At 33.1% G+C, this 16,839-nt stretch overlaps 1 protein-coding gene across 2 annotated transcripts in view; it reads right to left on the reverse strand.

The window, feature by feature from the left end:
* Positions 1-5,283: 5,283 nt before the first annotated feature.
* The window catches only part of LOC118440083 (uncharacterized), a 143,153-nt gene continuing 131,597 nt past the window's right edge, over positions 5,284-16,839 (reverse strand). For both annotated transcript variants that reach the window (XM_085659336.1, XM_085659335.1), the window contains exons 4-5: positions 14,861-14,906; positions 5,284-8,157 (exon numbers count right to left, since the gene is read on the reverse strand). In XM_085659336.1, coding sequence (XP_085515462.1) covers positions 7,552-8,157; positions 14,861-14,906 — 652 coding nt within the window. In that variant the 3' untranslated portion in view covers positions 5,284-7,551. The remainder of the gene's footprint in view (positions 8,158-14,860; positions 14,907-16,839) is intronic.

Genomic DNA, 16,839 nt, shown 5'->3' on the forward strand with positions numbered 1-16,839 from the left:
GATGTATATGACATACCTCATTTTTGACTTACTATTGATTATCCTTCCATAATTTCGATCTACAACGAGGACATGAGTTTTGCAGCCATCGTAGAACTTCACAAATGGTGAGTGAAAAAAATTCAACATTAATTTCTCAAGAAAACGTTTCGTTTATCAACGAAATATTAAGATGAGAGTAATCTATCGTTGAAGAAAAAAAATAAAAAAGAGAAAAAAAGAAAAAGAAAACACGAAGAAAAAAGTAGAATCATTAGACAACAGAATCTGAATGATATGTCAAACTTTTTAGTGACAAGTTATTGTTTCTCGTTTGGTTATCTGTCGGCGATAAGTTAAATGATAAAAAGAGAAAAAGATAGAGAGAGAGAGAGAGAGAGCCCCTCGATTATTATCCCAGGTAATCAAATTTCGCATTTTAACGAACGATCAAAATTGGCAAATCCTAAAACGAGTCTCCCTTCCGCGAATCAGAGAGAGAGAGAGAGAGAGAGAGAGAGAGAGAGAGAGAAAGAAAAAAAGAAAGAGAAAGAGAGGTCAGCCGAGGTGATCGTAGGCGTTCATTATTTTTCCCACACGTTCGCGTGCGAACTTTTTATTGGTTATAAAGAGGTACGAAAAGTTAGGACCGTGAGGAAGGAGAAGTACCGAAATGCAAATGGTGCTTCGTCGAGACGCCTCACTGGAATTATATCATTACTTCTCTACATCGTACTCCCCTTCCACCGTTCAAACGTTCAACGTTCGTTTTCGGGGTTCAGCAATACGGTTCAGCTACGGTTTTATTTTTTATTTTTTCCTTTTCTTTTCTTCGTTTCTCTTTGTAGATTTTTTTCTTTCTTCCTTTTTTTTTCTTCCTTTTCTAAAATAAGGAAATAAATTAAGACGTAATGGGCTTAATAAGACTTCGAGAGGATAGCATTTCCCCTCTCCACTCTTCTCCCCCGCCTCCGCCTTCCTTCCCACCCACCCCATGTGTCCTTAGGTACCATGTAACTAATGACGGCGTTTGCACATTTTATGCCATGTCCCTGGCTAACAGCCGAGGGTGGTAGTGGTAGTAATGGTGGTGGTTGTGACGTTGGTGTTTGCTGATATTACGAAGAAGAGGGGAGTGAAGAAGTGGTCATATCCCACCTTACCCCACCCTACCCCCGGTCCCATTCCTCATCTCCATCCTCATCCCCCATATCGTAAGAGTACCAAGAGAAGAGAGATCGAAAAGACCCCAAATGGGATCTTCCTTCGACGATAAACGCATCGTTTTCTTCTTTCGTTTTCATAACTTCGTCTTTATTGCTCGTTCGTTACGTCTTCCTACAGGTCAAACTGCGATAACTTTTTATATCGATGTAATTGCCTAACAAACAAAGGAAACGTTCCAACTGCAACGATATCTTTGTAATTTGTAATTAAATTTATTTTATAACTAATTGAATTCATTATCGAATTAAATCGAATTCTGCAAATGTATACATATATATATATATATTTAGACGTATTAATTATTTTTCTTCTCACCGTTTATATGTGCATACATATATATATATATATATATATATATATATATGTATAAACACACACGTACATACACACACAGACACAAACATATATATTTTATGTGTGTGTACGGATTAGTTTTTTTTTCTTTTTTTTATAATTTTTAATTTTAGAAACTTCGAAAGATTTGGAAAAAGAGAAAGAATAAAAGACAAAGGAAATGAAAAATAGAAAGGTATATAGAAATGATCTTTCAAAAATCTCGACAAAAAAGGGAAAAAAAAGGAGAAAGAATGTATAGAGTTTATAAGCACGGAAGGATGAAGTGAGATAAGAAGCGTGCGCGCGCGCCCGCGCGCGCGAGAGAGAGGAAGAGAGATTTACTTTGAGAAGGACGTCGTAATGAGAAGTCGTAGAGGAGGAGGAGGAGGAGGAGGAGGAGGAGAAGGAGGAAGAAAAAAAAAGAACGAGATAGTAGAAGAAAGAGAAAGAGAGTCGAAGTGGCGGCAGCCTTCGCCAGATACGACGTGGATCCATTGCAGAAGGTGGATGCTGGGATACACCACTGGGTATACGGGAGGCCGTGCAGCGGTGTAAATGCAATCAAGAAGGCCTCAATTAGACCGTCACGCCGTACATCCTTCATCTCTGGAGTCCCGGCACTGCCATCCACAGCCTCTCTCTCTCTCTCTCTCTCTACTCTCCTTCTCTCTCTTTCTACTCTCCTTCTCTCTCTCTCTCTCTCTTTCTCTCTCTACTCTCCTCTCTCTGTCTCTCTCTCTCTCTCTTTCTCTCTCTCTCGGACTGTCCCTTTTTTTTGCTATATCTTCTTTTATTCTTTTATTTTCTTTCCTGTAGTTAATACTACCACTACCATTTACATTTTTCTACTTTCTGCCTCGTATTTTTTTCCCCCCTCTTTCGTTGAGTTAACTTTCTTTTTCTTCTTTTTTTCTTGTTTTTTTTTCCTTTTTTTTTTTTACTCTTCTTTTTTCTTCTTCTTATATTAAAATAGAATCATCCAGAATATATATATAATATATATACATTATATACGTATATATATATATATATATATATATATATAAACATTCAACTATTAATATATTTAATAATAATGTCTTCTATAACATCTTTAATAATTCGAAATCGATTATATATGTATATATCCATACGGACATTTTTATTTATTTTGAAACACATCAAATATATATATATATATATGTGTGTGTGTGTGTGTGTCTTTATACATGTATATCATATATCAATCGTTCGATTAAATTCACTTCAAGAACCAGTTTAATAGCAGCTGATTTATCACGATCCATTTGAAAATTCATTCGACCGTTTCTCCTCGAGAAACGTTGAATTATAAGAAATGTCAACTGTTTTAACACTTCGGAAAAATTTTTTTTTTTGTTTTCTTTTTTTTTTTGTTCTTTTCTTTTCTATCACTTTCTTCAAATACGATTTATAAGAAAAATCTTGACGAATTATATCGTATTGTGTATCCTAGATCGCATAAAATTTCGTATTAAATATACCCACCCGCATACACGTTACGAAATATCCGACGATATTATCTTCGTAAACGATTTTACAACGTCCTCTAATACTATAGTTATTATAATTTTCTCGCAATATTATTACGTTAGTCAATAAAGATTTTATAAAGGCTGATCTTCGTGCTATAGTCATTATTATAATTTTCTCGCAAAATTACGTTAATCGATTTCAATTTGTTTCGAATGAATACCTATATAGACGTGTACTAAAACGTAATACCTACATACGTCTATATTGAATCTATAAATTTATTTATATGTACATATATATATATATGTGTGTGTGTGTATGTATAAAAATTATACATATGTAGATATTTATGTAACTCACGTAGGACATAAGTAAAGACGTCTGCCATTAAATATACACGCATTTCATTAGAAACTAAGCTGACTTTTCCTTTCTCTGATATTATTTAACATTAGCTTGTCGTGACGGGTAATCCGATACATTGCATTTTTATCCAATAACATCGTAATGCACTTAACTCGTGTGTCACTTTTCATTGGATAACCGATTTGTCCAGCTTTAGAGTCTTTTTAATCGATTTATCCAATAGTTGATCACGTATCGTTACGAAAGGGTAAGCCTAAATTACAAGTATCTTAACTCTCCTTCTTTTTCTCTCTCTTTCTGTCTCTCTCTCTCTCTCTTTTTCTTTTTATTTTTCTCTCTTTTTCCCTACTCTTTCAATATTGCTAATTAGCTGACACACGCGCGCGCGCACACACACACACACACATAGAGAGAGAGAGAGAGGTCCGACGAAACGACCATAACAATAAGCGACCTATACAAGGTTACCAAATGACATTAATGACAAGGGCACCTCCTACGCAAAAGACTAAAATCTTTTTAATTCAAACCGAAGCTTTTTCTTTCGTGATAACGAGGTATATTATTTATAAATATTATGGAGTCATCATTAGAGTCAGTTCTTATCTATTGTCGGAAGGGAGAATTCTTTTTATCTTTTCTTTTTTTCTTTTTTTTTTTTTCTTTTTTTTTATTAAATTTTATTAAACGCGTCTTTTGAGAAATCGAGATGCCGAGTTTTATTTTCTTCTTTTTTTTTCTTTTTTTTTTATTTATGTCAAATATCTTCCGAATAAAAATTCATTCTATAGGGTGTTATATAAATTGTTTAATATCATACTACCAACATTGAATGCATCGTTAACGATTCGAGATTTCGTTGAATCGTAATTTTTGTTAATTTTCTTGCAGGAAACAAAGATATATCGTTTCTAAACATTATAGTTAGTTAACTCTTCGTTGCTATTCTTGGGCGTAAAAAGAGAAATTTTTTTTATTATTATATGTAGTTTTTGTAGAATTTCATTAGATCGTATGTTAGACGTATTAAACAAATCGAAAGTTAGACGTATTCGTTTCTTATTTTTTCAAATTAATTATTTCTCGTCAATTGACATTTCGTGGTTTTTGGAAAGAAAGAAATAGAGAGAGAGAGAGAGAGAGAGAGAGAGAGAGAGAGAGAAAAAATAAATAAATAAAAATTATTCTTCGAATATTTAAAATGTTTTATATTTATTTAAATTTATTATATTTAATATATTTTATTATATTTTATAATATTTAATATAATTTATTATACTTTATATTTAATTGGTATAAGGTTAAATGAAATGACACTACCATTCTCGTGATTCGTTGTCATTTTATTCACTGCAAAGAGAGGATAGACAGGTTTAATAGGGTTTAAGTACAAACATCGACGTAATGTTTCGATGAAAAATATGATTGGAAAAGTAGATGAGAGTAAAAGGAAAAAGAAAAAAATTAAGATAAACTGAAACAAAACAAAAAAAAAAAAAAAAAGAGAAACAAAGGAGAAAAATATTTCGCAATGACAACAAACAATGTTCGTAGAATTTTTGAATAGAAGTGATCTAATAAAAAGACCATTCACCTTTTATAATTGCGTGTGAATGCTTTCGTTCGTAATTTTAAGCAATTGCAATTTGCTTCGTTAAAAATAATACATACATTAATCTTGTTAAACTATTTACAAAGTAGTTTATGTTGAACTAAGGGGGATGATAAAAAAAAAAAAAAAAGGAATACCAGAAAAGAATAAAGAAACGATTAGATTAATCGTAAAAATCTATCGTGTCTTATGACAATTCGTAAAGAGAGAGTACTACTTACATTAGTATGTACTATGTATATATATATATATATATACACATATATATATATGTATATATATATATGTATATGTATGTATGTATGTATATATAAACAACGTGTGTGGTATATAAATATTATTATTGATTTCTTTTGCATTTTTTTATTCTTTTTTTTTTTTTTTCTTTTATTTTTCCATTTAAAAACGACTCCTAACTCTAGCGTGTCGTAAATGTCATAATGGATATTTCAAAATTGCGCGCGTTTGCAACGTTCGTGTTACGTTTGATCGAGCTAACGAGAAAAATAAAAGAGATACAAAAAGAAAAAAAAAAGAGAAAGAGAGAAATAAGAAACGAAAAATAATAAGAAAAAAGAGAGAGAGAGAGAAAAAAAAAGAAGAAACAGAGCGAAATTTCTCGATGACGATGACCGACGAAAATTTTCTTTTCTTTTCCCCCGGAGAAATAAGTTTTAAGTAAATCTGTCGTTTTGCTTTTATTTTTACCTCGTGTAGAGAGAGAGAGAGAGAGAGAGAGAGAGAGAGAGAGAGAAAGAGAAAAAAAATAGAAAAAAAAAATTAATAAAATGCAAACGCTTTTTACATCGTAGAATCATCGTGTCGAGAATTTTTGCGGACGGATGATTGTCGATCTTTTTTTTTTTTTCTAATGATCGAAAAAAAATATATATATATATGTATATTGTATAATATTTAATATATAATATATATATATATATATAATATTTATTTCTTCCTTTCTTTCGAATTAATTATTTTCCTTTAATTTTTTGTTCTCGTTTCTTTTTCTTTTTTTTTTATAATTAAAAAAGAAAATTTTTTTTGTTTATTATTATTTCTTTTTTGTCTTTCTTTCGTTATTACGAAACATCGACGAAGATTCTATCTCTTATATCTTTAATGTTCCAATGAAGCCTCGCGTTGAGAATCGCTTTGGGAGAAAGCATTTGGTTCGTCAAGATTTTCTTGACAATTCTATTGACAACGATATCACATTTTTTTTCACAATGAGAATGTCGTAATCTTTCGATTGGAATCGATCATAATTAATTTAAGTTCAAATTAGTATATCATGAACTACGCAAAAAGAGCAAGCGACAATTCGTAAAATCAATAAAAATTCATTATGTTTGAAGTAATGACTTCGGACGAATGCAAACGAATAATTTTTCTTGATCCCACGAGTTGTCAACGTAGAACAGAATAAACTAAATCGAACGATAAGGCAAAAGTCGTTGAAAATAATTCTGATGTAAATTCCATGATTAATTGGAGTTCCGATGAATTTTTAAAATTTCGATGAAATAAAAAAGAAGAAACGTTAATTGGAAAATTGTACGAGCGCAAAAATTCAATCATAAAGAACTCGATGAAAAATTAGAAAATTAGAATTACCACGTATATTTCTAATCGACAATTATGGATGAAGATTGAAATATTCGTCGGATTAATCGAAAGTATTTAACGTCGTATTTTGGCTTTGTTAAATTTCGTTAATAAATTGGAAAAGTTTTCCTTTGAACTTTTTCTTTTCTCTAATCATCTTTTTTTCTCTTTTTTGTTCCTTTAAAAATATTTTTTTCTTAAAATATTTTTTTGCTTAAATTAAAAAAAAAAAAATGTACCATCCTTGATTATCTTCGAACGACATTCGGTAATCCTCAGGCAATGGTATAAAGATACTCTTAAATTACATTTAAAAGAAGAATGAACGATTCTCATCACGAGATTTGATATATGAATCTCTTTTGATATATCAAACGAGTTTCTGAGCAGTTTTGCAAAGTCTAAAGCAACAACGTATTAACCAATGAAAATTCTTGTGATTTAATTTAAACGACGTATGTAAATACAAGAGATGTTACTTTTTTTTAGGAACATCGAAAATCATCGAAATCGTTCGATGAGAAATATCGTACGGTGTTTGAGTCGTTGTTATCGGGGAAAATGTTATATAACCGATCAAAAAATTCGTACAAAAGAGAACTCCTCATTATATCGTATCGTCGGACGACATTAACATCTTCATTTTATATATATATTTATTTATTTTATTTATTTATTTATTTATTTATTTATTTATTCATTTATTTATTTATTTATTTTCTCTACCGGGTACGGTAGACACTCTCGATGTTTTATCGTTCCTACCTCGCGTCGTCATTGTCACTAAATTATTATTATTTAACTCGTGAATATAATCGTCATCGATTCTCCTTGATTAATATTATTATCGAGGCACACGTCGATCGTTTCACGTTGTCATCATCGTCATCGTCGTCGTTGAACAAGTAAATATTGTAAAGGCACCATCTTCAGCTAATGAGATCACCATTTTTCCTGAGCATTTCAAGATGGAGCTCGTATTCTCGTGCTTTCAATCTTAGAGACGCAATGCTGTTGGTTCTCCTGTCGATGTCCGGTAAACCAACGCTACCAGTCGGTGAACTTTGTGGCGAGCTAGCTGTAGGCGGTGCTTGAGGAACCACCGATGGATGAGACATAGTTATCGGTGGTGCTGGTTGAGGTGGTGGTGGTGCCGGTGGTGGTGGTGTAGAACCCCGAACGAGTTTAGGTCTTTGTGCGGCAGATATATTTGCCAATAGACTTTGAAACGATGCCGCAGACGTGTATGGTAATGGCATGCCCGGTGGTAACAATGGAGGTGGAGCTCGATGATAAGGATGAGTAGTATATGCTCCAGGAAGGACAGGTCCATGGCCCAAAGGTGGATAACGAAAAGCATCAAATGGTTTACGAAGAGCAAAACTACCCAAATGGGCAAACGGATTCGGTAATGTTGGTGCCACGACAGCGGACGGCGGGGGTGCTCCCGATCCAAGATAAGGATTATACGGATGTGCTTGTGGACCAACTTTTTCCTGTTTTCGCCATTTTGCTCGACGATTTTGAAACCAAACCTGAAACACAGATAGTAATGGTGGACGAACGTAAGTGTTAGTGTTTCAAAAATAAAATAAAATAAAATAAAATAAAATAAAATAAAATGAGAAAATAATGGAAGAAGGAGAAAAGAAAGGAAACAATGATTTATCATAAATCATGTGTCAACGAATGTAATTATACCATTCATTTTTTTTTTTTCTTTGATGATTAATTCTGATGATGGTGATGGTGGTGGTAAAATAGGGGCTAACTGAATCGTCATGAAACGATTCGAATCTTTCAACGAACTCGCGTCGTATACTTCGATTCCGGGTCAGAATGGCGGATTGATACCTTTACTTGGAAGTCGTTGACGACCCCCGAGAGATCGAATTCCGGTTAGAGTGACGCATCTCAACCTTTTTCAGGAAGGCGGCAGCGTATCATTATCCGGCGGTCTTCCGACCGAACGGAAGGCTGCTTCGAGGCAAAGAGAAGATCTTTGCTATCTCTCTCTTTTTCTCTCTCTCTCTTATCCTCTTTCTATTCTTCTTACTCCTATTTCAACCATCATCTTACCATCCATCCTTTTCTCCTATCTAAATTTGTACCTTTCTCTTTGAAATATCCAAACCAGATCCAAGATTCATTGTTCAACGAATCGATGAAAAAACAAAAAGAAAGAGAAAGAAATTTTTTTCAAACGATCATCTGTCCTTTTTATTTTTACCGATAGAAAAGAGAGAGAGAGAGAGAGAGAGAGAGAGAGAGAGAGAACATTTGCATATTTAGTATCGAATTATTCAATGCGATTTAAGATTTAATTTGGAACATCGAAATGATCTCGCGTTAAATTAACGATTCCAACTTGAATTCACGTCCGTACTCTATGTATCGAAATAAAAAAAAATAGAATTTAACAATACTTCGTAATAAAGATTATAGACCATCTTAGAGACGATATATATCGGCTTTGAAAGTTTTCCAAAAAAATATCTTATATCCGTATATCAACGTCCTTTCAATTTTAATGTATCTAATTGAAAAAAAAAAAAGAAAAAAAAAAGAACTTAAACAATACTTCATTTTATTATTCGATACTTTTAATATTTTTTTACTCTTTCTTTCATTCTTTCACATAAAACTGCATAACATTTTGCGATAAAATGATATATAAAAAGAAAAAAAAAAAAAAAAAGAGGAAAAGAGATAAAGAAACGTAAAAAAAATCTTCATCATTTTTAAAGAGAATCATATCTATTTTAATAGTTTGATATAATTACGTCAAATTTTTTTCTTTTCTTTTTTTTTTTTTTTTTTTTTCAACAGGAATATATTAATTTTCGATTGAAAACAAATCGAATTATTCCTTTTTTCTTTTTTTTTTTTTTTTTTTTCTATTAAATTAATTTCGTACGGTAAACATTGATTTTATGACAAAATCGACAGATATCCGGTTGATTTGAAATCGTGAGTTTATTTGAAAAAGGATAAAAAAGAAGAGACAGAGACAGAGACAGAGAGAGAAAGAGAGAGAGAGAGAGAGAAAGAGAGAGAGACAGAGAAAGAGAAAATATCTTCGTTGGCGGTACTTGCTTCGTTTTGAACGCATTCCATCGCGGAGGTTCCTCGAAGAGTCGAGTTCCGATCGGTTCAATGGAAGTGTCTCTCTCTTTCTCTCTTTCTCTCTCTCTCTCTCTCTCTCTCTCTTTTTCTCTTCCTTTAGCTGTTAGCACTCATTTCGTCCCTTTCTCAAAGCTCCTCCCTGCCCCTTCCCCCACCTCTTCTTACTCTCACTGTTTCTTCGTACACGAGGGAGGCAAAGGGACAGACCAATCGTCCCGTTCGGTTGTTGGGTCGATTTTCTTTCGTGTCCTCGCGACGACCATAGTAGAACGATACACACACACACACACACACACACACACATAATATATACAATCGTTGGTAGCATACTTTGTTTTTTCGTATAACGATTACGATAAGTAAAAAACGACGAACCGAACAAGATGCGACGTTTTATAAAAACATACTCGAAAACTTTTCATTCCATAGATTTCTCTTTCTCTCCCTCCCTCTCTCTCTCTTTCTCTTTCTCTCTTTCTCTTTTTCTTGCATCTTTCGCATCGTTTACCCCGTTTTCGTGACAATACAAAATAATACCGATGCAATTTAACTTATTCGATCAGTCGAATCTCGAAATTGGCTTCTAGTCAGAGATGAAGCTATTTGTAAGAGGAGACGAGTCTCGTGAGAAAACAAAAACAAAAAAAAAAAATAGAAAATAATAAAGAAATAAAAAAAGAAGGAAAGAGAAAAAAATAACAAGAAGTATCGTATAACTCTGTCTCTGTCTATCTCTCTCTCTCTCTCTCTCTCCTTTTCTCTGTTTCTGTCTCTTGCACTCTAACAACTCGATTTTGAGAATCAAAAAAATACAAGATGTGGGTATCTAGTCCCGTAATACGTTTTTGTTGTGTTAGCATATCATTCGAATTAAGCAAAGTAAGATAGAAAGAGACAGGAGTTAGACTCAATGACTTAGCAATTTCTTCTTCTTCTTCTTCTTCTTTTTCTTCTTCCTCCTCTTATTTTTCTTTCTTCTGAACCTTTTCAACCTGATCGACTCGTTTCTCTGAGAGATCGCGTTGATCGTTCGCATTGGTAGCACGAGAGAAATTATTCATTATTAAATCGAGCATATTTATAATATTAGATATAGTAATAATAATAATAATAATAATAATAATAATAATAATAATAATAATAATAATAATAATAATAATAATAATAATAATAACAATAATAATAATAATAATAGTAGTAGTATTGAAGATAAAAAAAAATAAAAAAGGGAGAAAGAAGATAATGAACAAGTACTAACTATAATAGTTTGTAATGAACGTTTGTAAACCAGTTAAAAGGGAGCTATCTCTTTCTCTCTCTCTTTTATTTAGCGGATTATAAATTATAGAGTTTGCGTATCTGGAACGCTAACGCGTACGTCCGGATAATCACCGATCGTTCGATCGAACGAACGAACGAACGAACAAGCTGGAAAAACGGAGGCGGATAGAGAAAGAAAGAAAAAAGATAGAAAGAGAGAGAGAAATAGAGAGAGAGAGAGAGAGAGTGAGAGAGAGAGAGTGAAAGAGGGAAAGAGGTAGGAAGAGAACCGAGTACGTGTGGTTTACGTTGAGTCGGTCAAGATCATAGAGGAACTATACGTCTCGTCAGGAGATGGAAAGAGAAAGAGGGTTGGGAAGGGTAAAGGGTGGCTAGGGACCCCCCACAGTGAGTAGGATTGGGCCCCCAGCAGGGCGCTAAACATTCTGAGCTCGCGCGGGGCTTTTAAAACAAAAACGCAATCACCGAGGCCGCCGGAACCTAGTCGTTTCGTGCTTAATCGTACCGCATTAATTACATGGACAGAAAGAGAGAGAGAGAGAGAGAGACTCAGGAATATCTATTCTACCTCTCCCACTTCCCCTTCCCCTTCCCCTATTCCCTTGTTCGTAACAACTTCGAGACTACGTCGGTAACTTCCTATCGCGACGCGCAGATATATACTTCTTTCTCATCTTTCGAATTCGAAAATAATAATATTCTACGATAGAGATGAAATTAAATTGACTGAAATATCGACTGACGTATTCTCCGCATCGTACACGGCATCATCCTTATATGCTCCATTCCCATCGTCCCTTACACGCCCTCCGCCAGACATCGACTCTCCCCACTCCCCGAACCCCGCTACGACGAAGATACCAACTCATAAACTTTAATGGTTATATGACTCGAAGGGTGAATTTTTTCTCGGGATGATATTATTTAATTATATTATTGTGTATAATTAATATTGTTAATATAATTATATAATCAAATTAATTATATTATGTATATATATTAATAAAAAATAAATATATATATATATATATGAATGAGAGAAGAGAGAATGTGCAATTAAATAAAAGTGGGCGCTTAAAACGCGATAGAAAATAGGGAAAAAAAATGTGAGAGAAAAAAAGAGAAAAAAGAAGGAGAAGAAGAAGAAAAAAAAAAAAAAGAAATAACATCATAACACCTCGTTTCTAATCGTTTACGCACGGTGCAACTAATTATTGCGCTTGGTCTTATTTGTTTCTTTTCTTTCTTTCTTTCTTTTTTTTTCTTTTTTTTCCCTCTTGAACAAAGAGTGACGTAATCCCCTTCCTAGTGGAAACCGCACGCGCCGAGACCGACGGCTACGGTTATCCGCAAGCATCCGCTTGGGCCAGATTCGTAATTCGATTTGCACTTTTACGTAACTCAGAAGGAGCCGAGTTAATAAGAGAGAGAGATAGAGAGAGAGAGAGAGAGAGAGAGAGGGAGGGAGAATGGGGAGTGCGGGGGTGAATCAAGGATATACTATTATCGCAACGGATAAGAAAGGAAGTGAAAAATTTCATTTTGGAATTTGATTCCTGTTGTTTATTCTTTTTTATTTTTTGGTTGTTGTTTTTTTCGTTCCATTCGATTAGCTTATATTCAACTTATTTTTATTTCGAGTCGATCAAAAAACGAAAAGGTGAACAAGAAAAAGAGAGAGAGAGGAAGAGAGAAAGAGAGAGAGAGAGAGAGAGAGAGAGAGATTCAAGCAGATAGAAAAAAATAAATATTAATTTACTGTCGATGAAACGCGTTTCAAAAAAGTGCGCGGCTGGGTGGGAGGCAAAAAAAGAAAGAGAAATATATGACGGACAAGGGGAAAAAAGAAGAATGCGCACAAAAAAAGAGAAAAAAAAAAACCCCCACGAAAAAGAAAGAAAAAAAACAAAAAGAAAGAAAAACAAACAAGAGAAAAAGGATCAGAAAATAAATGAGCGGAGAGAAAAATAAGTTTATATTTCGCGCGCTAGTAATTCGCGTGGGAGTTACGAAGCGAGAGAGCCCACGCGAATAATCATGTAAGAAGTCATTATACTTCTGCTCGAGGACGAGAAACACCTTTTCCTTGGTGAGTCGAACTTATGGTTAGTGCATACGTACGAACATATGTATATATGTATGTATGTATTCATGTACGTATGTATTTTTTATGTATGTATGTATATACGAGATAGGTTTAAACGTGTGTGCATTCTATCCATTCAGAGATTCCTGAAAATGATTAACGCAGCTGTGAGCCGTGGTACCGTGTCATTTACGTTGAACAGTGGTTCTCATCGCTACATAATACATATATATTATATATTATATATACAGATAGATAGATAGACAAATAGATAAATAGATATATTATATATATATATATATATATATATATATATATTTATATATATAGCATGGATCATTTGATAGCCTTCGATTTTTCTATATACTTTTTTATATACGTATGTACGTTCTCTTAGGATAAGGAATACACGTGTAAGACCTGTCAGATGTTACCGTAAAAATAAACAAAAAAAAAATATATAATAAATATATATGTGTGTGTGTATGTGTGTGTGTGTATGTGTGTGTGTGTGTATATATAATATCTATATGAGGAAGAAAGAAAGAAAGAAAAAAAAGAAAACAAAAACAAAACTATTGGAGAGTAGCCGGGAGGTGTAGGGTGGGGGGTGGAAAAGACAGAGAGAGAGAGAGAGAGAGAAAAAGATATACGCAAAGAAATGAAACGGAAAGTCGAAGTGTGGCGTCGAAAGGAGTCGGAAAAAGGGGGCAAGTAAATACCGGGAATAAATTAAACTAATTGAGCAAATTAGCTGGTCGTTCACGCAACGAGTAAACACGTTTTCCCTTTCTCTCTCTCTTTCTCTCTCTCTCTCTTTCTCTTTTTCCTTCTCTCTCTCACGACAGTTAGAGTGTCATTGATGTAAGAAAAGGATTCGTGCTTTTCCTATGCCATTCCTATAATCATTTATTAAATGTTCCAACAGTTGAATTTAAATTGTATAAAAATTTCGATTATATGTGTTTGAATGTGTTATTCAATAATAGAGATAACATATCATTTATTAAAGTTATTAAGCAGAATAGTATACGTAATTCCATTGAATCGTTCAACGGAAAACAACGTCATGTAAATCTCGCGGAAATTTATGTAATCTATTTGCCACTAGGCGAATTAATAGTCCTTCCCGGTAAGACACGACACAAAAGGAACTTTTATCATAGTTCGCGATCGCGTGTTCTTAGGTAGGCGCGAGTAAATCTACAAATTAGTTTGTGCGCGTGTACGTTTATGTAGTCATATATATATATATATATATGTATATATATACATACATATATTCATATATACGTATTTATAGGTACGTATACTTAATGGAAGTAGTCGCGCGATGAACTCGTGTCAGTTAAGTTATTTCCTCGCATAATTCTAACTCTAACTCTCACACGCGGCAAGACAAACGCAATCGGGTACGTACTTACGTACTATTGATTAGATAGGTGCGATTAGGAACGAAACGAAATGTCAAAAGCTTTTCGAAATGATCGAATCCAATTCTTGTAACTTTGAATTAGAATTTCTTTTTCTTCTTATTATTATTATTATTTTTTTTTCTTTTTTTATTTTTCTCTATTCAAATTCTACGAGATCCCTTCGTATTCTTCGTTCGTAAAAAAATTACCGATGTATTTTTTCTTTTCTTTTTCATTGGTATTTTATCTCATGTTATTTAGAAGATTAGAAGCGTGTATATATGTATATATATATATATATATATATATATATATATTGATTCGACTAACCTGTATCCTTGCTTCTGTCAGGCCGATCTTCATAGCGAGTTCTTCTCTGAAAAGAAGAGAAAAAAAAACAAGATAAAAGGATGTAGATACACGTGATCATTCGAGTAAAACGATTAATTATTGTCAAGGAAAGAAGAGGATCGAATTAAAATCCATTAAGTCGGGTAAGAAATCTTCTATAATAGTCACTCTCAAGATAATCATCGATTCGTCTTAAAACACAAGACTAATATTAACGATCAATATATATTATATATATATATATATATTATATATATTATATATTATATATATATATTATATATATTATATATTATATATATATTATATGTATATATGTAATTCAAAGTTCCTATAAATATTTGATTACTTTATATTCACTTTGACGCATATATGAAAGTTGATTATTTAGCAAGATAGGAAAAAAAGAAGAAGAAGAAAAAAAAGAGAGAGAGAAAAAACATAACGAAACATGCGTTAGAAACGAGGGCAAAACGATGAATTGCCGATCTGACCTCATAACACATCCGTGAGAAGATTATGGAAATTGCCGTGACCGGTATAACGAGCTAATCGCTCGTAAAGAGAGACAGAGATACAAAGACATAGACAAACAAACAGACAAACAGAGCGAGAGATAGAGAGAGAGAGAGAGAGAGAGAGAGAGATATAGAAAGAAAAAAAAGCAAAAAAATGACCAGTATGGCATTATCGTCATCGATTATGATCAGGCATTTACGCATTAGATTAATTTACTTTGTATCCGTGTGAATGATAGGATCGTTATCGGTATTCACATATCGATTAATTGCATTATCGTTTAACATCATTACGCATTATTTTCAATTCAATTTTACGCCTTCCCCACCCCCCCCATCCCCCTTTCGTTTACCTTCCTCCTCCGCTTCGTTATTCCCATTAGTAATGATTAAATAAGTAAGTAAAATAAGAAGTACTCGATCTTTTCGTGCGTCGTTGAGATGAGACTAAGACTATTAATATCCATTAGAGTAACCAGAGCCAAACAAATTTCCATTCCAATTTTACCAGCGAGATAAGATCTTCTTGGTTCGTATAAATTCGTAATTATGGTAATATGTGTATATGAAATATATATATATATATATATATATATATATATATATGTATATATGTGTGCATATAATTAACGCGATCAAATGTGACGGATTTAAAGTGGTCATCGAGTTTATCCTGTTATAGATATCATGCAAATAATTATGAATCCATGATATTCATCATCATCATCATCATTATCATCATCGTCGTCATCGTTGTCATCGTTGTAATCGTTATCATTTTTTTCTTTTTCTTTTTTTCCATTTTCTTTTTCTTCATTTTTTTTCTTCTTCTTCTTCTTCTTCTTATTATTATTCTTACTCCTATTCGTCATTCTCTTTATAAGAAATAACAACAAAAGGACATCGTCGAAGATAGAATAGAAGAAACATTAATCCTACGTGAGAACGATTCGTTCTCACCGTGAATCGTTTCCTCCTCTTATCGCCTTCCACGTAATCGCAAAGAATTACGTTCTTATAATGGCGTCTAGATAGTTTGAACGTTGTTAGAGTAAAATGTTCGTATCTCTATAGAGTTTCTAAAAATAATATATCCACCTTTCACTTGTTGCGAGAGATCGTTGAGAGTCTTTCTCTCTCTCTCTCTCTCTCTCTCTCTCTCTGTTCATCTATCTATCTATTTATCTATCTATCTATCTATCTATCTATCTATCTATTTATCTATTTATCCGTGTTCTTCCAAAAACGATTACGACGATTCTTTCTTAATATATGACATTTGGAGGAAGAAAAAGGAATGAACAAAAAATCGTAAGAGAGTTTAATGTATCCGGAAATATAAGAAAGAAAGAAAGAAAGAAAGAAAGAAAGAAAGAAAGAAAGAAAGAAAGGGAGAAAGCAAGAAGAGAGATAGCAAAAAAAGGAATAGAGAAAGAGGAG

The sequence above is a fragment of the Vespa mandarinia genome, chromosome 9 (genome assembly GCF_050613455.1).
Source record: "Vespa mandarinia isolate Hongniang chromosome 9, ASM5061345v1, whole genome shotgun sequence".
Taxonomy (NCBI): Eukaryota; Metazoa; Arthropoda; class Insecta; order Hymenoptera; family Vespidae; genus Vespa; species Vespa mandarinia.